This window comes from Mytilus edulis, chromosome 5 (genome assembly GCF_963676685.1).
Source record: "Mytilus edulis chromosome 5, xbMytEdul2.2, whole genome shotgun sequence".
NCBI classification, from domain to species: Eukaryota; Metazoa; Mollusca; class Bivalvia; order Mytilida; family Mytilidae; genus Mytilus; species Mytilus edulis.
In genome coordinates, this window is record NC_092348.1 from 43957327 (window position 1) to 43981993 (window position 24667).

Here is a 24667-nt window from a genome sequence, read left to right on the forward strand (position 1 = left end):
TAGTTCTCATTTGTTTATGTAACTTATACGTGTTTCTCGTTTCTCGGTTTTTTATTTTATATAGATTAGACCGTTGGTTTTCCCGTTGGAATGGTTTTACACTAGTAATTTTGGGGCCCTTTATAGCTTGTTGTTCGGTGTGAGCCAAGGCTCCGTGTTGAAGGCCGTACATTGACCTATAATGGTTTACTTTTTTAAAATTGTTATTTGGATGGATAGTTGTCTTATTGGCACTCACACAACATCTTCCTATATCTATTTACATGTAATATAATATTATGTTTGAGCGTGCATCCCTCTCCCTAACCTGGTACAGTGGTGTAACAACACGATATAAAAGCATAAAATTAACAAATCAGTTGGAAAAGACTTGACTCATCAGATATGCATTACAAAAGCTTAGGTGTGTTTATATAAAAACTAAGAAGATGGTGTATTGTTGCCCATATGACAATTCCACACAAGAGACCAAATGATGTAGAAGCCAGTGGCGGATCCAGCCATTTAAAAAAGGGGGGGGTCCCAAACACAGAGTAAAAGGGGGGGGGGGGTTCCAACTATATGCTCCCATTCAAATGCATTGATCGGCCAAAAAAAGGGGGTGTTCCAACCTCCGGAACTCCCCCCTATCCTCTGGATCCGCCACTGGAAGCTAACAAATTTGAATCATTGTATGACCAACCGCAAAAAAACAACAACGAGAAAACTAACGACCTGATTTATGCACAGAACAAGGAACAAAAACAAATAAGAAAAACAACAGCAAACGACAACCACTGAACTACGGGCTCCTGACTTTGGGCAAGCACAAACAGAATGTTGGCTGGGTCAAAACATGTTTGAAAATGAAAACCCTCCCATAACCTAGGACAATGGTACAACATAAGAGCAAGCTATAAAAATCAGTTGAAAAGGGCTTAACTCATCAGATGGATACAAATAGAAATACATCAACAAAAAGAGTGGACGTAGCCGGGTACTTGTATATCCCAACATCAAAAAGATACAGATATGAGTATACTCGCAGTTACTGACAGCTTGTTGAAAGTCACTGACAAATAATAAAAAAAAATCTTGCATCTAAGACTAAATCATAGTGGTTTTCAATATAATAGACACAACTTACATTTGACAATTTTGTTTTAATTTTGGACATGTCGCCGGCCTTGTTTGTTGGCCGGCGGGGTCATCTAACAGTCTTTGGAAAGTAGATACCCCACTGCTGATAACGGTAAAGTTATATTGAATTTGACCTGATCTCGTGAGGACCTGATAGTTTTTGAGAAGAATTTTTATCAAAGTTTACGGACAGCGACGAACGAGGCACGCCAAATGATGAGCGCCAATTGATGAGAAAAGCTGACATGTACAAATGTACTTGGTCTTAAGGACAGATGAGGCAAATAAAACAGCTGTCACAATATAAATAGATTTAGTCATCGGTACACAATCCAGGAAGTTAATAACTATTTTACTGAATATTTAAATTATATAGTATTACATGTATTCATAATAGATAGTTCTAAGTCTCAGGTGTAATCCAAATAAACCTTTAAATCTTTTAAAATTTACTAACTTTAAACGCGGAAGTTTTTCACAAGGAAGTACTAGTTATACACTATACTTATAATCATTAAATTCCTCTCAAATAGTGAAGTGGAAAAGGTGGGATAAAAATGTTGCTTTTCGTCTCTGTACATGTATTGTGTGCTTTATTTTCCACCATTCTGGCCACAAATCCTGGATTCAGATTACGAATAACAGAAGATGGGCTTAACTATGGTATGTTTTATTATTTGTATATGTACTAGTATGTAAACAATAAGCAATAGTTTAACTGTAATTAAATGCTATCTTACATTATCTATAATGTATGCTGAAAAAGAAGGTGTCATACATCTGTATGTCACAAAATAAAACAGAAGCGGAAATTAATAATCTGAAACAGTTGAGTGATCACTTTTGATGACTTGAATATTCCTACTTCTTATAAAATCAGTTATTGATGTAATATTGATAATTTTGGTCAATTTCTAACAACAATATTGCTTTAAATACCCCAAAAAAACGAAATTGAACAGTCGTATTTGTATTAACTTTCAATACCAAAAACAACTGAAAATTAAAACTGTTGAGTTTGTATAAGCTTCAGCGTGTCCTAATAATAATGTACTAGTATACTATTTCAGCGAAATGAACACCCCACTAAACTCCGAAACAAATGAATTAACCAAACTTAAAAATTAAAATCACAAGACTCACAAAGGCTCGAGGTTCCTGAAACCTACCGAATTAGACTATTTACCGGATTTGTTATCTCATAAACAACACGACGGGTGCCACATGTGGAGCAGGATCTGCTTACCCTTCCGGAGCACCTGAGATCACCTCTAGTTTTTGGTGGGGTTCGTGTTGTTTATTCTTTAGTTTTCTATGTTGTGTCATGTGTACTATTGTTTGTCTGTTTGTCCTTTTCATTTTTAGCCTTGACGTTGTCAGTTTATTTTTCGATTTATGAGTTTGACTGTCCCTCTGGTATCTGTCGTCCCTCTTTTGGGACAGGGGCAAAATAGCACCGGAGTAAATCATGTTAGGTCAGATCAAAAGTGTTTCCTTTATATTTCTAACCAATGTGGCATAAATTAACACACAGCAATACTACGCACGGTAAAACTTAGTTTAAAAGAAATCCGAGTATGATATTAGAATGGTAAAATATGTATGCGTTATAGGTTTTGTGATACAATGTATATATATATTTTGTTGAAATATTCTTTTTCACTTTTTTGGTCTTTTGGAAAATGTTGTTTGTGCTGTATTTAGACCCTTCTACAACGAAATTTGTTTTACATGCACACGTATAAAAATTGCGATTTATCCAACGCAATCATAGGTTTGAACGTAGTTTTCAATTTAGACTCGTTTATATTTTTTCGTTTTGGGCTTGAATCATATTTCCCCTCCGGTTTATATGATCCGTTCATCCTATATTGACTCTTAAAATTCAAGAGTCTATCTAAAAATGAGGGTACTTTTTCTAAAAATGAGGGTACTTTTTATATGGCCTTCCAAATACCGTTTTGATCCCTAACATCACTGAAGAGACATTGATTGTCGAAATCCGGATCTGGTGTACAAAAAAAATATTGACACCTTATGTTTGTGGCATAACATCGTGGCAACAAGTTACTTGTTTTCTGTGTAGTATAAAATTTATATTAAGATCCATTTTGTTACATCTTGTGATCAATTTTGTTTGGAAATCGCCAATGGCAGTCAGCAGGGTTAAAGAACATCAGTTGTTCGACCTGTTAGTCAAATGCGTTTTGTTTAAATATACTTTTTCACTTTTTTGGTCTTTTGGAAAATGTTGTTTGTGCTGTATTTAGATCCTTCTACAACGAAATTTGTTTTACATGCACATGTATAAAAATTGCGGTTTTTATCCAACGCAATCATAGGTTTGAACGTAGTTTTCAATTTAGACTCGTTTATTATATTTATCAAAGTTGTACATATATCGATGCTAGTTTGTTTTGTTTGGTAAGGAACATTTGTTTATGCTATTTATAGAAAGGTCTGTTTGATTTGATATATATGCGGGAAGAATTTCATGCACGGGTGGTTTGATAGTAGTTAAAGTCATTCGAGTCATTGCAGTCAAGTGCTCTAGATGCTTTTTTCGAATTCTTACAATTTGATGCATTCAACTTAGTATGGGAAATACTGAAAATGAAGAGACTATTCCTAATACCCGTAGAGAATACCAATGCAACTGTTACTATTGTTACTGATCGTAGTTTGTCTACTAGAAAAACAACACTGGACCTGAATCCACAGAAATATGCTTTGGTTGCCAGACGATGGGTCACTGGAGACGAAACTGTTCAAAGTTTAACAACCCAACAAGTTGCGGACGAAGATATAAATGATAAGTATTATTTTTGATTTTGTTGTCAGTGATAAACGTCATTTAAAAGAGCAGTTAAATACTTTACAACTGGATTCGTATGAATATGAGCAATCATTTAGTGTACTACAATCTGTTAAAGGTAGACGGGAAAAATATCTCGATTATTGAAAATGATAGAAGCAAATTCATATGTGTTAGACATTATTTTAAATGGATATGCTATTCCTTTTAGTAAAAACAATAAATCTGCTATTGATAATGCAAAAAAAAAAAAAAAAAAAAAAAAATCATTATTGTATCACGAGCTATTGACGATCTTTTGGTTAATGATTGTATTGAAGAAGTTAAAAACAGACCTCATGTTATAAATCCGTTAACAATTTCGATATAAGCTTTCCCTTTTATTAGTGCATGCTTTTAACCGGGGTCATCGCCTGAGTAATTTCTATGTCGCCTGTCATAGGTAATGTAACCAGATTGATAACCAGAAATTTGTATATAGATTGATTGAGTCACGTGTTTCATGGGACTATACTTTATCTTGACTGAGGGTACAAGAGGTCATATGTGAGTTACAGTTTTGGAAACATAAAATGTTGCTTTAAATTCGAAATGTTTTTCAGAGTATACAATACAATATTTTATTTTAAAACTAAAGGGCCCAATAAGAGCATAACATTAATAACGTCATCACATAAACATTACAGAGTGATTAAAGAAATATAAAATAATAGTTCAAATGCATGAGGAAAGGGTCAGTGGTCAAGGGGAGATAATTTTTCTAGTATAAGGTTCCAATTATAATTGTGTATTCGGATGCTAGCAGTTTTGCTTACGGAGCTTATTTATGCCTATTAGAGAATCAGATTTTTTTTTTTTTTTTTTATATAAAATGTGGACTGGTTGAGGGACAGGATTAAGTTTGATATGGAGAGAAAAGAAGGCTATAGAATTATGTATAGATACTATTCAAGGTCGGTTATCCATGCGGGAATGTCTTGAAGTGGTTTACGGACAGTCAGAATTGTGTGGGTAAAGTGGAGTCAGGTAGTGGTAAAAACGCAACTACATAGTTGGTGATGTCAGTATTATCTAGTTGAGTAAAGAATTCTATTAATTTAGATATTGAATGGATACCAAGAGATAAAAATGATAAAGCAGATGCTATAAGCAAGGTTTTTGATTTTGACGATTGGGGCGTCAGTGTTTAGTTTTCTTTTTGAATTTATAGATTATATGTATGGACCTCATTCAGTTGATAGATTTTCTGACAGTGATGACAAGAAAATTGAATTATTTTATTCTAGATGTTATACACCAGGTTCATCAGGTGTGATTGCGTTTTGCTTTAACTGAAAGGATGACAACACTTGGTTGTTCCCCCTATACATTTAGTATGTATAGTTATTAAACATTATATTCGCCATTTTCGGCCTTGTTATATTAGAATAATTTGTTATGCCAACATTGTGTGACATTGATGCTTGAATTCAATGATACTAACGACATTTTTATTCATGGTTCTTAAAATAAATCACTGTCTGGTTCAAATGATTTGAAAGCACTGTAATTGGTGTACCCATTGTGATCTAATATTGATATAATTGATTGGTTTTGAATAGTGATAAATCTTCTTAGATTTGTGTAGTTTGTTATGGTTTATGTATTTTCTACTCAACATTATTGTCTAGTATAACATTATAGATATGCCGCTTGGCTAGAATAACAATATAAACATTCCGCTTGGCTGGAATGACAATATTTACGGTTGGCCGCTTGGCTAAAATAACAATATAGATTGTCGCTTGGTCAAAATAACATTACAGATATATAGCCGCTTGGCTAGAACAATATTACAGATTGCCGCTTGGCTAGAATGGAAATATTTACAGGTTGCCGCTTGGCTAGAATGACAATATTTACAGGTGGCCGCTTGGCTAGAATGACAATATTTACAGGTGGCCGCTTGGCTAGAATGAAAATATTTACAGGTTGCCGCTTGGCTGAAATAACAATATAGATTGCCGCTTGGCTAGAATAACAATACAGATTGCCGTTTGGCTAGAATAACAATACAGAAAGCCGCTTGTCTAGAATATCAATACAGATTGCCGCTTGGCTAGAATAACAGCACAGATTGCCGCTTGGCTAGTATAACAAAACAGATTGCCGCTTGGCTAGAATAACAATACAGATTGCAGCTTGGCTAGAATAACAATACATATCGTCGCTTGGCTATAATAACTATATAGATTGTCGCTTGGCTAAAATGACAATATAGATTGCCGCTTGGCTAGGGTAACACTAAGATATGCCGCATGGCTAGAATAAAATACAGATTGCCGTTTGGCTAGAGTAACGTCTTTTAAGATATGCCACATGGCTAGAATAACATTAAAAATTGCCGCTTGGCTTAAATAACAATACAGATTGCCACTTGGCCAGAGTTAAGCTTAAGATATGCAGCATGGTTAGAATAACAATACAGATTGTTGCTTGACTAGAGTAATGCTTACGATATGTCGCATGGCTAGAATAACAATACAGATTGCCGTTTGGTTATGATAACTATATAGATTGCCGCTTGGCTTAAATAACAATATAGATTGCCGCTTTGTTAGGATAACGCTTAAGATATGCCGCTTGGCTATAATAACTATATAGATTGCCGCTTGGCTTAAATGATAATACATATTGCCGCTTGGCTAGATTAATTATTAAGATACGCCGCATAGCTAGAATAACAATATACAAATTGCCACTTGGCTATAACAACTAAACACATTGCCGCTTGGCTAAATAACAATACAGGTTGCCGCTTGGCTAGAATAACAATACAGATTAACACTTAGCTAGAATATCATTGAAGGTATGTTCATTGATTAAGGTATGTTGATTGATTAGAATACAAAAATAAAAATACCGCTTGGAAAGAAAAATAACATGTACGCTGAATTAATACCACTGGGCTACATGACACTGCTTGTTCAAGGTCAATATAATGTATCTGAATGCTACATGTCGAATGTCTATAATATGCCATAACTTCATAAGATTTACACTTTCCACTATAGTACTAAGCTAGTTTATTTTGGATATAGGTTGAATTATTTTATAATTATGGTTTCAAAGCTTGGTGCATAGTTGGTGTAAACATGACAGAAAGATTTATTCGAATCTGCTAAAGATGGATATGTGAGGGAAAATATTATTACTCAATTATCTGTATCTCAGAATTTAGGTATTTAATTATAATAAACTGATCATACTATTACATTTGCCCGATCTTTGTTTTTTCGAAAATTCACTTGACTTTTGCAAGTGGCTACTCCCATATGAGAGTTTTGTATTTAATAGATAAATGTTTTATGTTCGGTTGAGGTTACGAATTAGAACATAATTATATTTATCAAAGTTGTACATATATCGATGCTAGTTTGTTTTGTTTGGTAAGGAACATTTGTTTATGCTATTTATAGAAAGGTCTATTGGTTTGATATATATGCGGGAAGAATTTCATGCACGGGTGGTTTGATAGTAGTTAAAGTCATTCGAGTCATTGCAGTCAAGTGCTCTAGATGCTTTTTTCCAAATAAATAATTATGAAAATTATTTATTTACAGGTTGATAGTCCAAGAAGAGTCGCAAATATTGATGTTGCAGTGCTAGTTAGAGACAGACAATTTTCATTATTTTCATTGATATAAAATGAATTGCGTGTTCTTATTACATGAATAAAAATGCACTTGACTTTTGCAAGTGGCTACTCCCATATGAGAGTTTTGTATTTAATAGATAAATGTTTTATGTTCGGTTGAGGTTACGAATTAGAACATAATATTTTTTCGTTTGGGCTTGTATCCTATTTTCCCTCCGGCTTATATGATCCGTTTATCCTACATTGACGCTTAAATTCAAGAGTCTATCTGAAATTGAGGGTAAATTATATGGCCTTCCAAATACCGTTTCGATCTAGATCTAGATCTGGTGTACAAAAAAAATATTGACACCTTGTGTTTGTGGCATGACATCTTGGTCACAAGTTTATCGTTTTCTGTTTAGTATTAAATTTATATTAAGATCCATTTTGTTACATCCCGTGATCAATTTTCTTTTGGCAATCACCAATGGCAGTCAGCAGGGTTTAAGAACATCAGTTGTTCGACCTGTTAGTCAAATGCGCTTTGTTTAAATATACTTTTTTTCACTTTTTTGGTCTTTTGGAAAATGTTGTTTGTGCTGTATTTAGACCCTTCTACAACGAAATTTGTTTTACATGCACACGTATAAAAATTGCGATTTATCCAACGCAATCATAGGTTTGAACGTAGTTTTCAATTTAGACTCGTTTATATTTTTTCGTTTTGGGCTTGTATCATATTTCCCCTCCGGTTTATATGATCCGTTCATCCTATATTGACTCTTAAAATTCAAGAGTCTATCTAAAAATGAGGGTACTTTTTCTAAAAATGAGGGTACTTTTTATATGGCCTTCCAAATACCGTTTCGATCCCTAACATCACTGAAGAGACATTGATTGTCGAAATCCGGATCTGGTGTACAAAAAAAATATTGACACCTTATGTTTGTGGCATAACATCGTGGCAACAAGTTACTTGTTTTCTGTGTAGTATAAAATTTATATTAAGATCCATTTTGTTACATCTTGTGATCAATTTTGTTTGGAAATCGCCAATGGCAGTCAGCAGGGTTAAAGAACATCAGTTGTTCGACCTGTTAGTCAAATGCGTTTTGTTTAAATATACTTTTTCACTTTTTTGGTCTTTTGGAAAATGTTGTTTGTGCTGTATTTAGATCCTTCTACAACGAAATTTGTTTTACATGCACACGTATAAAAATTGCGGTTTTTATCCAACGCAATCATAGGTTTGAACGTAGTTTTCAATTTAGACTCGTTTATATTTTTTCGTTTGGGCTTGTATCCTATTTTCCCTCCGGCTTATATGATCCGTTTATCCTATATTGACGCTTAAATTCAAGAGTCTATCTGAAATTGAGGGTAAATTATATGGCCTTCCAAATACCGTTTCGATCTAGATCTAGATCTGGTGTACAAAAAAAATATTGACACCTTGTGTTTGTGGCATAACATCTTGGTCACAAGTTTATCGTGTTCTGTTTAGTATTAAATTTATATTAAGATCCATTTTGTTACATCTCGTGATCAATTTTTTTTGGCAATCACCAATGGCAGTCAGCAGGGTTTAAGAACATCAGTTGTTCGACCTGTTAGTCAAATGCGCTTTGTTTAAATATACTTTTTTTTTCACTTTTTTGGTCTTTTGGAAAATGTTGTTTGTGCTGTATTTAGACCCTTCTACAACGAAATTTGTTTTACATGCACACGTATAAAAATTGCGGTTTTTATCCAACGCAATCATAGGTTTGAACGTAGTTTTCAATTTAGACTCGTTTATATGTTTTCGTTTGGGCTTGTATCCTATTTTCCCTCCGGCTTATATGATCCGTTTATCCTATATTGACGCTTAAATTCAAGAGTCTATCTGAAATTGAGGGTAAATTATATGGCCTTCCAAATACCGTTTCGATCTAGATCTAGATCTGGTGTACAAAAAAAATATTGACACCTTGTGTTTGTGGCATAACATCTTGGTCACAAGTTTATCGTTTTCTGTTTAGTATTAAATTTATATTAAGATCCATTTTGTTACATCTCGTGATCAATTTTTTTTGGCAATCACCAATGGCAGTCAGCAGGGTTTAAGAACATCAGTTGTTCGACCTGTTAGTCAAATGCGCTTTGTTTAAATATACTTTTTTTTTCTCACTTTTTTGGTCTTTTGGAAAATGTTGTTTGTGCTGTATTTAGACCCTTCTACAACGAAATTTGTTTTACATGCACACGTAAAAAAATTGCGGTTTTTATCCAACGCAATCATAGGTTTGAACGTAGTTTTCATATAAAATTGAGAAAGGAAATGGTGAATATGTCAAAGCGACAACCACCCGACCATAGAGCAAACAACAGCCGAAGGCAACCAATGGGTCTTCAATGTAGCGAGAATTCCCGCACCCGTAGGTGTCCTTCAGCTGGCCCCTAAAATATGCATAATAGTACAGTGATAATGGACGTCATACTAAACTCCGAATTATACACAAGAAACTAAAATTTAAAATCATACAAGACTAACAAAGGCCAGAGGCTCCTGACTTGGGACAGGCGCAAAATTGCGGCGGGGTTAAACATGTTTATGAGATTTCAACCCTCCCCCTATACCTCTAGCCAATGTAGAAAAGTAAAAGAATAACAATACGCACATTAAAATTCAGTTCAAGAGAAGTCCGAGTCTGATGTCAAAAGATATATATATCATAGACATTATATCTCCAGCGCTTGCCTTCAAACACAATAACTCTTTATCTGTATGAGACCAACAGGACTTCGACACTAACATCCAGATATTCCAAAAACAGTTGTATCAACGGATAAAATATTCGTATCTGATATTACACGAATGAACACAGACCAACAATAAGTAGATAAGTTGGTTGAATTCAATTGATTATTTTACATGTTTTAGCCAATCAAGTAGCAGTAGATTTAGTTACAAAGAAAGTAAAGACGACTAAATTACCGGATCAAAATGGGGATGGAAAAAATGTTAAATATTCTCTTACCAAGTGAGTCATAGATATATTTAGAAGAATTACTAGTACTTAAAAGTGTCAAACATGATAAGTGACACGCAAAAAAGTATATTTAATTTTTTTTAAATATATCCTTAACAATGGACTTATTATCAAGTGTCCTAAGATTAGATGGTAGGTTATTAAAGTTATTGTTGCCCTCACAGATAATCATATAAACTTCCTACAAAATTTTAAACATACATTCATCAAGATGTGTGATATAAATCAATGCAATATAAAAGATAATTCAAAATTGATAAGCACCAAGTTCTTGTCCGCTACGAGATATGGAATTTGTTTTATATACAAAGAAAACAAACGAACTTTAATTTACGAGAAAAAGCAACTAAAGTTAACAGATTTGTATGCATTAAACGTATTATAAGGCTGAATATTTACAAATAACTGGTTTAATGACTAAGTATACAAACACTTATAATTTGATTATCTTCTGTTGTGCTCTAGATTTGTCTTTTATACGACCGCAAAATTTTTAATTTTTCGTCGTATATTGCTATCACGTTGGAGTCGTCGTCTGCGTCGTCGTCGTCGTCTGCGTCGTCGTATGCCGAATCTAAACATGTACTTAGATTTTTGATTATGGGCCCAGTTTTCAAGTTGGTTCAAATCAGGATCCAAAATTATTATATTAAGTATTGTGCAATAGCAAGAAATTTTCAATTACACAGTTTTGCGCAATAGCAAGAAATCTTCAATTGCACAGTATTGTGCAATAGCAAATATTTTCAATTGCACAGTATTGCACAATAGCAAGAAATATCTAATTGCACAATATTGCGCAATAGCAAGAAATTTTCAATTGATTGGAGTTATCTTTCTTTGTCCAGAATAGTAGTTGAATCAACTTAAATCATTGTTTTATACAATATACAATGTATATTCACTTTTACTACCAACTGATAAATTAAAACAATCTTTACCATTCAGTGATAACAAGCACTTTTTGTTACATTTTAATATTTTATGATGTATTTAAATGAGTAGTTATTGTTGCAAACTCCATTAGAAATTTGAATTGAGATCAGTTTTGGAAAAAGGGAAAGGGGGATGTGAAAAAAAAGGGGGGGTTAAATTTTTCTCATTTCAGATTTCATAAATAAAAAGAAAATTTCTTCAAACATTTTTTTGAGAGGATTAATATTCAACAGCATAGTGAATTGCTGAAAGGAAAAAAAGTATTTTAAGTTCATTAGACCACATTCATTCTGTGTCAGAAACCTATGCTGTGTCAATTATTTAATCACAATCCAAATTTAGAGCTGAATCCAGCTTGAATGTTGTGTCCATACTTGCTCCAACCGTTCAGGGTTCAACCTCTGCGGTCGTATAAAGCTGCGCCCTGCGGAGCATCTGTTTTTTTCTATTTCTAATATTCTTGTTTTTCACAATTATCAAATAAGAGCTTATAATCGAGTTTTTTTAACAGCTTGGATATACGTAATTTTCAACCACCTAGAAGCAGCATAACATTGGCCTCAGAGAGCGACTTACAGTGGAAAGCAACAAATTTAGCACTGGAAATTGATGGAAATTTTCACTACAAATACAAAAAAGGAATGTAAGAAATTTATCTTCTAATATAATTGGTACCGTAGATTTTGCTCAAAATGTTTAGCCTACTTCAAGGAAAATATTTGACGGATACTTTACAAGTGTACTCTAAATCATGGCGCAAATTCCAAGGAGAATACATTTTTGTACCACCAAATATCAGCTTTTTTACTCATTTGCTAGATTATAACAGTATGACATGTATATGCTTACTTCACAAAGAAACATTGCTCCCTTATAAAAGTAAGAAGATCTGGTATGATTGTTAACCAGACAACAATCCACCAAAGTTTAAATGAAGTGGATTTAAGCAACAAAAGGCAGTCGTACAGCTTTCAACCATGTCAAAAACCCATACGTATAGTCGGCAATAAAAGGTCCAAACATGAATTCAAAATTGAGAAAAAATAATACTAGTAGTAGCCAAAATTTATAACAAAATAATTTACAAAACAAATGTAACAGACCTGAACCAAATTAAATCACAACAAATAAACTTGGGCTACCAACTTGGGACAGGCCTACTAGAATGTGGTTTGGTTTATAAGCATGTTTGAAAATGCTAAATAAAGGCAACAGTAGTATACCGCTGTTCTAAACTCATAAATCTATGGACAAAAAACAAAATCGGGGTAACAAACTAAAACTGAGGGAAACGCATTAAATATTAGAAGAGAACAACGACACAACATTAAAATGTAACCCACACAGCAACGGACTAAGCATTATACAAAATCCGACGAGAATAACCAATATAACATCAAAACCAAAAACATGAATTTGGGATATAAAAGTACCGTGACTAAGCATTATACAAAATCCGATGAGAATAACCAATATAACATCAAAACCAAAAACATGAATTTGGGGTAGAAAGGTACCGTGACACTATTACTTATAGTAATGTGAATTCACACTAAAAAATAGGAGAAAACAAACGACACACCGGAAACACAACGTAAAAATGTTACACACACAGAAACGAACTATGATATAACAATGGCCATTTTCCTGACTTGGTACAGGACATTTTTAAAGAAAAAATGGTGGGTTGAACCTGGTTTTGTGGCATGCCAATTAACCTCTCACTTTGATGGCATTGTTAAATATAACATTAAAATGACAACATAGTAATACAGGACTACAATACAAATAAATAGAAGAAAGTATTAGACAAAGAAACACATGAATAATAGATAACAAAAGGCATCAGGTTTAAAAATTCATTACGTCAAAAACGTGCCTCGTCCAAACAAAACTTACCAGTGACGCCCAGATATAAAAGTTCGAAAGTCAAAAAAGGGGGTACAAAGTTGTACAGCTCTGAGGATCAAAACTTGAAAAAGGTTGTGCCAAATACGGCTAGGCTAAACCTTCCCTAACCTAGGTGTAACAGTAGAACATAAAACAAACTATAAACATCGACTGAAAAAAATAACTCATCAGATCGATACAAAGTACAAAACACATAATAAAAACATATATCTTGTATTCATGACAATAACTTTTATCAGATAAATGTACAGATGCACATTAAAAAGAAGGTAAGAGAAGACCACCTGAAATACTTTTCATTGTATATTAATTTTGCTTGTTTAACTATTATTTTGATGCGAAACCTCTTCAAACTTTCCTCTTAGAAACACCGAGCTATTGACTGTGATATGTATGAATCGGCACATGCACTTGTGAGTGACTAATATGCTTGTTGTTTTTTTCTTTATATATCATAGCATTAGGTTGTCTGGTGGTGGAAGTGTCAACGTTAAGTTTTCTGATATCTCATTCAGTGTTGGAGTCAATTTAGGTAAGAATTTCATGTAACATTGTTTCGAAGCTGTCTCATTAACCTATTTATGTTATTTAACATCTCCCTACTTGTATTGATATTTGTGTTTACACAAATGAATTTTCATATAAAAATGTGGAGATGTGGTATGATTGTCAATGGAAAAACTAACCAATAATGCTCCCACATTGCTCATCTTAGTATGTGTAGGATGTATAAAACATATACGTGATAAACAAGAATTTTGGGATATGATAAATTGGAAAGGGGTCATGAGTGTATTGATATTAAACTTTCGTTTAACATATTAAGCAGTATCGTTTAATCCCTTTCTTTATAGACATGTTTTTTTTAATTAAAAATATGTAACTGTGCATACGTTTATATATTTCACATTGTATAAGGTAGCGTGTCAAGCATGTGATGAAAGAAAAATCTCAATTCTCACATGCAACCGTTATATGACTCAAATATTGATTCTTATGTTGTATATTAGGCGTTGATGGTAGCGGAAAGCCAACAATAAAAGCTGGCAAATGTTCTTGCGATAGTGGTCCAGTCAAAGTAAAGTTTAGAGGTGGTTTGGCTTGGATATACAATTTGTTCTCTGGAAAGGTCGGAAAAATTATTGCTAGTCAGTTTCAGAGTAAAGTAAGTACAATACTGCAATCTACACATATATTTTCCTTATATATCGCAAGGAATTACCTTAATCATTTACTTCAAATAGATCTAAAAGTTAGATCAAAAGATTAAAGGCATAACCACTTCAGTGAACTGACCTGAAAAACTTGAGTGACCCATGACAGACATTGCTTGTTCACAATATTCAGTACTGTGTGTTAATACTGAAATATCATAACACTTGTGAACATGCAACACTTCCTGAATAACAAACTTGCATGTAAATATCTGAACACATTCCAAGAACATCATTTACGAGTTATTTGTATTTCAATTCAATTTACTACAATTAAACATGTTATACTGCTTAGAAAATATGTTTTAATCATAATGATAATTTTGTGTTTTTTAATATTCAATTATTTTAGATTTTGTTATGATCAAAAGGGTCGTATGAAGAAGAGAGACAACTTTTATTGCGTTACGCATGTAACTTCTTAGTACGTTTGACGTGGATTATTGTGTTGTTCGTGTATTCTTCTCTGTCACAATGAGGCTAGCTATATAAAAATTGTACCGTTTAAGAAATATTTGTATTATAAACATTAACTGCTACATGTAACACTATTTGTAGATGTGTGGTATAATACAAGATCTCATCGACAAGAATGCACAAGAAAGTCTATCGACTATAAAAGGTAACATGGTTTTTATGCAGATATTGATTCAATGTCAATATCTAGTGGTACTATCCACAACGACAGGCAGTTAATATCGTAAAAAAAGAGATGTTATCATGGGATATATGTAAACCAAGGATTTGTATAGTAAGATCCTTGTGTCAACGAAACAGCAACCCAATACTAAAACGACCGTGCAGGCTTATCTAAAAAAATGTCCACATTACAAATTCAGTTGCACTCAAATAAAAAAATGATAACCAACATAATAGCGACGACCAAGAGCATTTAACTTTTTAAAATGTTTGTGCCAAATCTTTATCATGACTACTCAAAATTACGATCTATAATCATATACAACGATTTTATATTTTTATGGTCAATATTCCAGTCTTGAAAAATATCATGCTATCGTCACATTGCTAATGTTTTCGAAACTTGCCATTGGATATAAATGAAATCAAATAACGACTAAAAGCACGAGATCCTTACCCTATCGACAACCCGTTTGAGCCTAACAAGGATAAGGAGCAAGATTTTCGACATCAATTGGAAAGCGAGTTAATGCTGGATAGGGATATAATTGTACCTTGTGACATACCACCTATAGGTCTTAAAGAAGTGTCATTTACGAATCGTTCAATACAAGACTCATTATATTTAACTTTCTTATTTAAACAAGTTGCATGTGACTGCATATTTATACATCGCTGACAACCATTCCTCTTAGGCATGTCATAGTAAAAGCTGCTTGAAAAGTCAAGGGATCGTACACATATTTCTATACCCCCATCAATCCTAATGGTGTTGGAGTTCATAAGAGTTTTTCTGAGTGTGCTTCTCAGGCTTGTTTTAACATATATTTCACATTGTCTTTTTATTTACAGTGGAGGTACAGCTTGGAGAATTCCTTACTTTGGACTATAGACTTCTTGCAGCGCCAACTGTTACTTCTGAATATATCGAAGCTGATTTGAAAGTAAATTTTACAATAATTAATGTTTTCAAAACCAATTAAAAAGAAATGGAATACTATGTGCAGTAAGGAACTATTATTTTTTTATATACACAAAAGAGACACGATAGGCATATAAAAAGAACAAGACAGTAAAATAAAACATTGAACATCATTACTTAAAGAAGAACACAAACATAAGTATACAAAATAATAAAAATAGTATTTTAAGCAGCACGCAGCAGGCCCCCTAAAAACCCAAGAGCTTTATTAGTTAAATACTAAAATACAAAACAAAGACCACGATAGATGCAGTATCACCTCATTTTGAGAAGAGATAATGTTTGCGTATTATTCTTTTTAACGCATGACGAACTGTGCATTTTTTTAATTTGCGAAGGCATGCAAAGAACTAAAGTTGACTGGTAGGAAACTGACACTAGACAGCACTTTTTATATGTTGTCTATATAAGGGCTGATCTGATTATGAAATTTTATAATTTTATAATTCCTAAATATATCTATATATTCTAGGGAGAAATATTTTGGAAAAGTGATAAGTCTGAAGCACCATTTGCACCGCCTGCCATGGCAACTATTACAGACAACAAGAAGATGGTTTATATCACACTATCAGAATATATCTTCAATACCATGTTTTACCAGGCACACAAACACAATATGCTGGTGTTTAACCTGACTTCACAAAACGTACGTATTGAGACTGTTTTTGATATTAAACTGACAGTTTGTTTATTTTATTGTATGGTTTTGTTTGTGAAATGTATTTTGATTATGTTTGCATTCATATAAATTGTCACAATCTTATTGTTAAGAGTTATTATGACAATAAATTTTTGAATTGAATTGAAGTGTAGGGATCTTCTATTATTATAACTTGAAATTTAATATCTTTGTTGTCTCTGTATTTTCAACTCTTTGAATTTGCCTACACTTAGCAGTGCATTGATATAGAAAAAAATCTATTTTTTTATTGTATGGTTTTGTTTGTGAAATGTATTTTGATTATGTTTGCATTCATATAAATTGTCACAATCTTATTGTTAAGAGTTATTATGACAATAAATTTTTGAATTGAATTAAAGTGTAGGGATCTTCTATTATTATAACTTGAAATTTAATATCTTTGTTGTCTCTGTATTCTCAACTCTTTGAATTTGACTACACTTAACAGTGCATTGATATAGAAAAAAATCTTTAGAATATGTAAAAAAAACTATTTGCATGTTATTTTATACCCATTGTTATGACTGACATTTCTGTGCGGGTGGTAATATTTGTGCAATATGTTTGCAATTTTTGTTTCAAATGTTTTCGTGCTTGAAGCTTATTATTCAGTGCACACAGATGAAAAGGCAATTTGAAAGCAATTCCTTTATTTTGTCTTTGTTTTCCTTTTTGTCTGTTCAACTGATCCCATCTATTCGAGCGTCTTAAATAAAATGTTATTTCGTGACAATTACAATTAAAAGATAGAGTTCCTCAATTGTCCAGAACAAATGTAGTTGTGTTCATGTTCGGAAGAGTATCTGCAAATCCATTCCATCTAGTAATGATACGTCTACAAAGTAAAAAATTAAAAGAAGTTTGATTTTGAATTTAATTAAGTCAAAAACTAATAATTTTAACAGTATACGAATCACAATTTTGTCATTGAAAATTCTCCTTTCAGATTAAATCTAAGGATGACGCACTAAACACAACCTGTACGGACATTTGTATTGGTAAACTTATTCCACAGGTAAGCTACAAAACAATATAATTTAACATTTCTTCAGACAATAATTTTTTCATAAAAAATGTACCATGTAAAATGTAATGTGACTATTCCGTAACAGTGTCATTAGCAAAATAAATAATTTAACTTCACACTATGAAAAATGTTTTTATTTTGGCGGGAAAAAAGAGTTCTCTGGACTATTCACATAAACTTTTAAAGAAGGAAAGAAGGTTCAGCTGTAGGAAAAATGTAATAACAATATGATAAATTCCAAGTACTTGTTTGTTTTCAATTTTTTCTTCTATATTGAGAAATTATGCCGTTTGCTTCATTCTCTAGGAACAACAATTTATAAGGATAATTTAAAATCAAATGAAGCAAAAACCCTTCATACCTCATCGACTTAACTATCGCGAGCAACAGTCGAAATTCAGGTTCTTCCAAAATAATCAGTTGTTGACAAGTTAATTGAAGTTATTTCGCTAAATAATATATATCTGCTTTATTCAATGAACAAATATCAAATACAATATTGTAAAGTCATTTGATAGAACGATTGCAGTAACACGTCAGCAGTGTTGCAAGCTCATAAATTTTAAAAGAGGAATTGCTAAAATTGCGATAAATAAAATGCTCTGTCGACATAATTCATTTTGTAAATATTACAATATCTTCTTTTTCTGAAATCCAAAACATAATTGTATTTTTTCAAGTTAGACCTAAAAAAATATAATGGACGGTTGTCGTTTGTTTTATGAATTTCCTTTTGTTAATTGTAAAATGTGTCGCATGCTTGTTCACTGCAGATCGGGAAATCATTTCCTAACAGTAAGGTAGAGCTACACATGAAAAGTTCAAAACCACCGGTAACCAGTATAACTGATGGTAATTTAGGGGTTGCAGCACAAGGAGACATCGATCTGTATGCTAGAAAACCAGATAAAACTCTGCATCATTTATTCCAAATTGCCGGGGTACATATAATATATATATATACATTTTACAATTCTAAAATAATCTAAACTATCTTATTCATATTTGATGTTACGACCTTGCTTGTTAAATTCAGTACTATTCTTAAGATTATTTAAATATCACATTTTCTAATCGAATTATTAACAACTGTACATATTAAATATCTATACCACTGTGATGACTGTTAACCCTTATAATTGTTTCCTCTCGTATACATTGATTTGATACGTTTGCACTTTTATAAAAATAGTTATAAGGTACCAGGATTATAATTTGATACGTCAGACTCCCGTTTATTATACATAAGACTCATCAGTGACGATCAGATGATAATAGTTATAAAGCCAAAAAAGTACAAAGTTTGAGAGCATTGAGGACCCACAATTCCAAAATAATGTACCAAAAACTGCTAAGGTCTGGGGTAAGAAAATCTTGAGTTTTTCGAAAAAGTCAAAGTTTTGTAAAAAGGGAATTTATAAATATGACCCTACAATTGATATTCATATCAACACCGACATTTGCAAGTGTGCTATTTTTTTTGCTCATTGTGTGATTTTAATGGACAAGGTTCACAGCATATGCTATAGAATTCATTGACGATTGTTTTTTCTATATATTATTATGATAATTATTTATAATCTTGTTGTTATTCAGACTGGGTCGATAGCTGTAAAACTAACGATAAATGAAACAGTCATTCATGGATCTGTGGAGGATATGAAGTATGTAGTAGCTTATTAAATATGGTATAACTTTATTCTACAAATTACATTAATCTCTGTTTTGTTGTTTGTTGTTGGGTTGTTGTGGCATTGTTGTTTACACAATGAGAACACAATAATATATCGTAGTCATTATCATGTCACGCTTCAGTTTTGTGTCACGTTACAGACATACTATTATCATCAAATAAATTAGGATTTGGGCGTTAAGAAGAGCAACCAACCGTATTGCATTGTCATAAGATAAAGGAAGAGGTAATACTAATTCAACATTAAAAATTGCCAATAACATGTCTTATGGGGGCCTTTTATAGCTGACTATGCGGTATGGGTTTGCTCATTGTTGAACCGTACGGTGACCTATAGTTGTTAATGTCTGTGTCATTTTCTAATACCGTATGAATTAGACCATATAAACTACAGTGTTATGCAGGTACTGAATGGTATAGTCACATACATAGAACGTTTACAATGAGAAAATTATGTTTTCTCATTTGCATAAAATCGGAAATTAAATGCAAAATGTCTTTATCATTGACTAATCAATTGTTTGCTGCTTAACGCCCATTTCCAAATATTTCATATATATTCAGATAATGAATAAGTTATCCATAAATACATTTTTAGATTTTAGCTAGTAATATTCGTTTAGCATTATACCATCTACGTATTCAAAATTTATGCAATAAAGGCAAAACATTAGTATACCGCCTACCGGTGTTCAAAAGTCATAAATCGAGTGAGAGAAAACAAATTAACGATAGTGCAATGCTTGTTTTACATGCGGATAGCTTTCAACGTTGCCTACATGTACAGTGGCATAGGATTTAACTTCTACTTTCTGGTCGGTCAGCGAAACTTGCATGATTGCCTTCTTTACTCAAAGCCCATGTCTTGCCTGATACTGATAAGAATAGTCAAAGGGATGACCGCATTTCTATATCCAATAAATCTTTAGGGCTGGTTACTTGATTAAATAAATATCTGAAAAATAAATTCCATTTCATCAATATGGTAAGGTAAAAAAACTGTGGCGATTTTAGATTACCTAGAAGTATTAGTAGATTCTGCTAAAATACCAAAAACGAAGCATTACAGCAATTTGTTACACGTCAATTAGTATATATCCTATATTAATCATTTTCTCATCCAAAAAAGCAAATATGGAAGGCTTCTGTTAAATTGAATTTCGTGTTGTTTTCATAGTATTTATAACTTAAACAAAAAATATAAATACTCATATAAAATGATAACATGAAAGAGTGATTGAAAATTCTCCTTTGATAGCTTTATAAAAACATTTGGTGCATCTTAAAATTCTGTACATGGGTGTAAAGATTTAAACCTGATAGTTATTTTTATTTATTTTATATCTTTTCGTTGTGTTACAGAATAAAGTTAAATGTTTCAAAGTCTTCTATTGGACCTGTAAATGTAAGTATTATACCGTCAGATTTATTTGTTACATGGATTTATTATTAAACAGATTGTTACTCTGCATATCTACACAAGAGAGATTTTGAAAGCTGGGTGCATGTAAAATTCATATAGATTTTGCACGGAGTGTGAAACAATGTTTAGCAACTTGACATATTAAATTCTTAAAGCAAGGACCATTTTCTTTATGCCCCACCTATGTTTTCTGGTCTGTGGGTCCGTTCGTCCGTCTGTTCGTTCGTTTGTTCGTTTGTTCGTTCCGCTTCAGGTCAAAGTGTTTGGTCAAGGTAGTTTTTGATGAAGTTGAAGTCCAATCAACTTGAAACTTAGTACACATCTTCCTTATTGTATGAGCTTTCTAATTTTAATTTCAAATTAGAGTTTTAACCCCAATTTTACGGTCCACTGAACATAGAAAATGATAGTGCGAGTGGGGCATCCGTGTATTGGGGACACGTTCTTGTTTAACAAGATTCGCTGGTTTTATCTGTTTCTCTAATGAGTGTTTTACGATATAAATACAAACGTATAAAAGGGATAAATCGGCTAAGAATTGGCGAAATCCATCCCATGCTTCATTGAAGGATGATGTTAATGATATAAAAAACTGTTTTGTTACTACAAATGTACGGCATCCGTTCAAGAACAAAAATAATATAAATACCGAACTCTATGGTAATTAAAAAAGGGACAAATATTGTCAAAATCAAAATCAAATGTCAAATTCACACCAACTGTTTTATTTTTAAAGAAGGAATACGCATTCGTAGCTTGCGTTGTCAACTTTCCATTTCTCACCAGTAACACACCCTTTGACCCTGTGTGATCATACATATCTCATATGACCTGCTGGAAAAGTATTGATGGAATTAAGAACGCCAACAGCGCAACTGACCATAAAAACAAACTGGATCAATGAGTTACAATGCATTTTCTTGAACCCCGTTTTATCTTAATTGCATCTGATTATTCTGTTGAAAATCAATATTTCTTTTATTTCTTTCCCTAAGGATTAAAATTAAAAAGGGGATTTTATCATATAATAAAAGAAAAAACCAAAAATACCGAACTACAAGTAAAATTAAAAACGAAAAGTCCGTAATCAAATGACAAAATCAAAAGCTTAAACTAACCAAACGAATGGATAACAACTGCCATACTCCTGATTTGATACAGGAACTATTCTGATGTAGAAAAAGATGGATCGAACCTGGTCAAATAGATAACTAAACTTTTCACTTGCACGACAGTCGCTTAAAATTCCATTATGTTGGCAGTTGTTTTACTTGACGTATGTTTCTTCCTTTTCTGAAACACACTTAAACGGTCATGAATGTTGTTAATATGAGTTTTATTCAAAACAATTTGTATCAAGACTTATCATTTGTTACAGGAAAAAGCTTTACAGTTCCTAGTAGACAGTGCTATCAAAATAACAATAACACCCATGTTAAATGGTGAGTAGAAGATATTGATATTTCATCAGAAATATTATTATAAAACAACTTATAATATAAGTAAATATAGTAATTCCAAGTACCACACCTCAACTTTCCATAATTTTTTAAAAATCTTAAAACATAAGGCAAAATCAAACACATAAACAAAACAAAAAAAAAAGATATATATCTTTTTTTTTTATAAATTAAACGGACTTCTAGATAGGTGTATATTTGCAAAAGAAGAAATGTTCCGACTGTTTTTCATGAATAATAAAAACTTGTATTGAATCATCTGTTACAAAACATTTACAACGACAATTCTAAGTATATAATTGTTTTCCAAATCAAAGAGATGTCTATGTTTTTTTTGTTTTTACTCGAACGTGTAGATGTATTTTACTGTCAAAACGTCATCATTGTTGAATTTAATAATATATATGTTAACTGAGTAATACATGGGTTGAAGGGTTACTATCTAATAAATTCATGTTGTTTTATGTTTAATATTAAGTCTTATTTGCAGTAGATAGATTAACTATTAATTTTCTTCAGATCTTGGGACCAAAGGCTTCCCAATGCCGTCGACAGATAATTTAAAATTAAACCAGTTTGATTTTAAACTTTTACAGGTAAACAATTAAGTTTATTAGCTTCCGTCACTCAGGATAAGATATAAAATTCAAACGTACACGACTTGGCCATCAGTATATAGATGAAGATCTTTTTTAAAAATTCCTAATAAAAAAACATCTCTCCGTATTGCCATTCCCAGAAGACATTTCCACAATTGAATTCAAATTCACAAATGTACGAGATAGCACATGATCAAGTAGATAAACAAATTTTAAAACATTGAGCAATTAGTATTTAGGTGCTATGGTTTCTCTAAGATATTGAATATACCTCTTGTTCCATATACTAAACAGTAAACACTCTCTTCAACGGGTCTTCAATACGCGAGTTAAAAAAAAGAAGACAATTACAAATCTGAAGTGTAATTGGTAGCAAAAATACTAAACGTAACATAAACTAAATTTCATCTTTCGTTTTGTTATACGTTCACATATTATTAATTAATTAACAAAGCATTATAATTTAATTTTGGATGTCACACGTCTTCTGATTGGCTGACGTTATTTTGTTATGAGCCCATAGACATAATTTAGTCATGTGACAGTGACGTCATCAACGTTTTTTCATGGTTTTCTACAGTTTAAAATGGAATTTAGAATTAAATTATAAGAAATGACTGTAATATTTTTTCTGTCTATTCAAAATAACATAAAAAATGTGGTGCACATTGTTAAATAACCCGCTACGCGCGTTATTCAGTGTACATCAATTTTTTTTATGTTATTTCTTCATAGACAGAAAAAAAATTACAGTCATTCCTTAAATAGATTGGTGGATGAATCACACAATACAGTTCATATTTGCAGTAAAAAGATTCAATTACCATGCTTATAGTTTGGTCAGACAACGCGTGTTTTATCAATAGTGCTCGAATCAAAACCGTTGTGAAAGATCAAAGTTCATTCCTGATTTTCATAGGTTTCACTAATATATTAATGATACTCTAAAGAATTTGTTTTATTTTTTAGAATACAATGCTGATTGAAACCAATCTGAAGTACATACCTGAACCTACAAAAATCAAATCGACTGTTTTGAAATTTATCCCGATAGCTCAATTCAAGTCAATAAACAATGTTTAAATTATGTTTATGTCATTTGATGAATAATATGTTGCTTGTGTTGATATAGCCCACATTTTATACAAATCATGTTTTATTGTCAAATTTTTGGAAGCAAAATGCATGCCACATTGTATTCTTTACAATCTTACTGAATATGGTAACTTATAAATGCTATCATAGAATTAAAGAATCTTTTATAATGAACAATCTTTTTCTTTTTGTCACAAGATAAGCCATACATTGATTTCAAAATGCAATTATGTTACAACATCTTTAAGTTTTTTCGGCATAATTGAAAGTCGAATTCTAAAAAAAATTCACGTATTTAGATTACGGACTTGTGCATGAACGATTTAGAAACTACTGTCATGAGCTTAACACGTTTATTTACATAGAACCAGGTCAACAGTAGTGGATCTTTTGATGATTGATTACTTAGCTTGTTTCT

The 24667-nt window shown here is 32.2% G+C and overlaps 1 protein-coding gene across 1 annotated transcript; it reads left to right on the forward strand.

The window, feature by feature from the left end:
• The first annotated feature begins 1424 nt into the window (after positions 1–1424).
• On the forward strand, positions 1425–24423 carry LOC139523745 (bactericidal permeability-increasing protein-like). Its single transcript, XM_071317999.1, has 15 exons — positions 1425–1782; positions 10477–10576; positions 12033–12164; positions 13891–13964; positions 14443–14597; positions 15205–15268; positions 16138–16229; positions 16740–16916; positions 17899–17967; positions 18753–18920; positions 19576–19643; positions 21035–21077; positions 22474–22537; positions 23075–23151; positions 24124–24423. The coding sequence occupies exons 1-15, from the start codon at positions 1677–1679 to the stop codon at positions 24235–24237; spliced, it is 1503 nt and encodes a 500-aa protein (XP_071174100.1). The 5' UTR covers positions 1425–1676; the 3' UTR covers positions 24238–24423.
• Positions 24424–24667: the final 244 nt, after the last annotated feature.

What these genes read in the sequence shown, in the direction of transcription:
- LOC139523745 (XM_071317999.1), top strand. Translation starts at nt 1,677, where the DNA reads ATGTTGCTTTTCGTCTCTGTACATGTATTGTGTGCTTTATTTTCCACC. An exon ending in AGAAGATGGGCTTAACTATG is followed by an intron (nt 1,783 to 10,476) that starts GTATGTTTTATT and finishes TACATGTTTTAG; the next exon opens with CCAATCAAGTAGCAGTAGAT. An exon ending in CTAGTCAGTTTCAGAGTAAA is followed by an intron (nt 14,598 to 15,204) that starts GTAAGTACAATA and finishes CACTATTTGTAG; the next exon opens with ATGTGTGGTATAATACAAGA.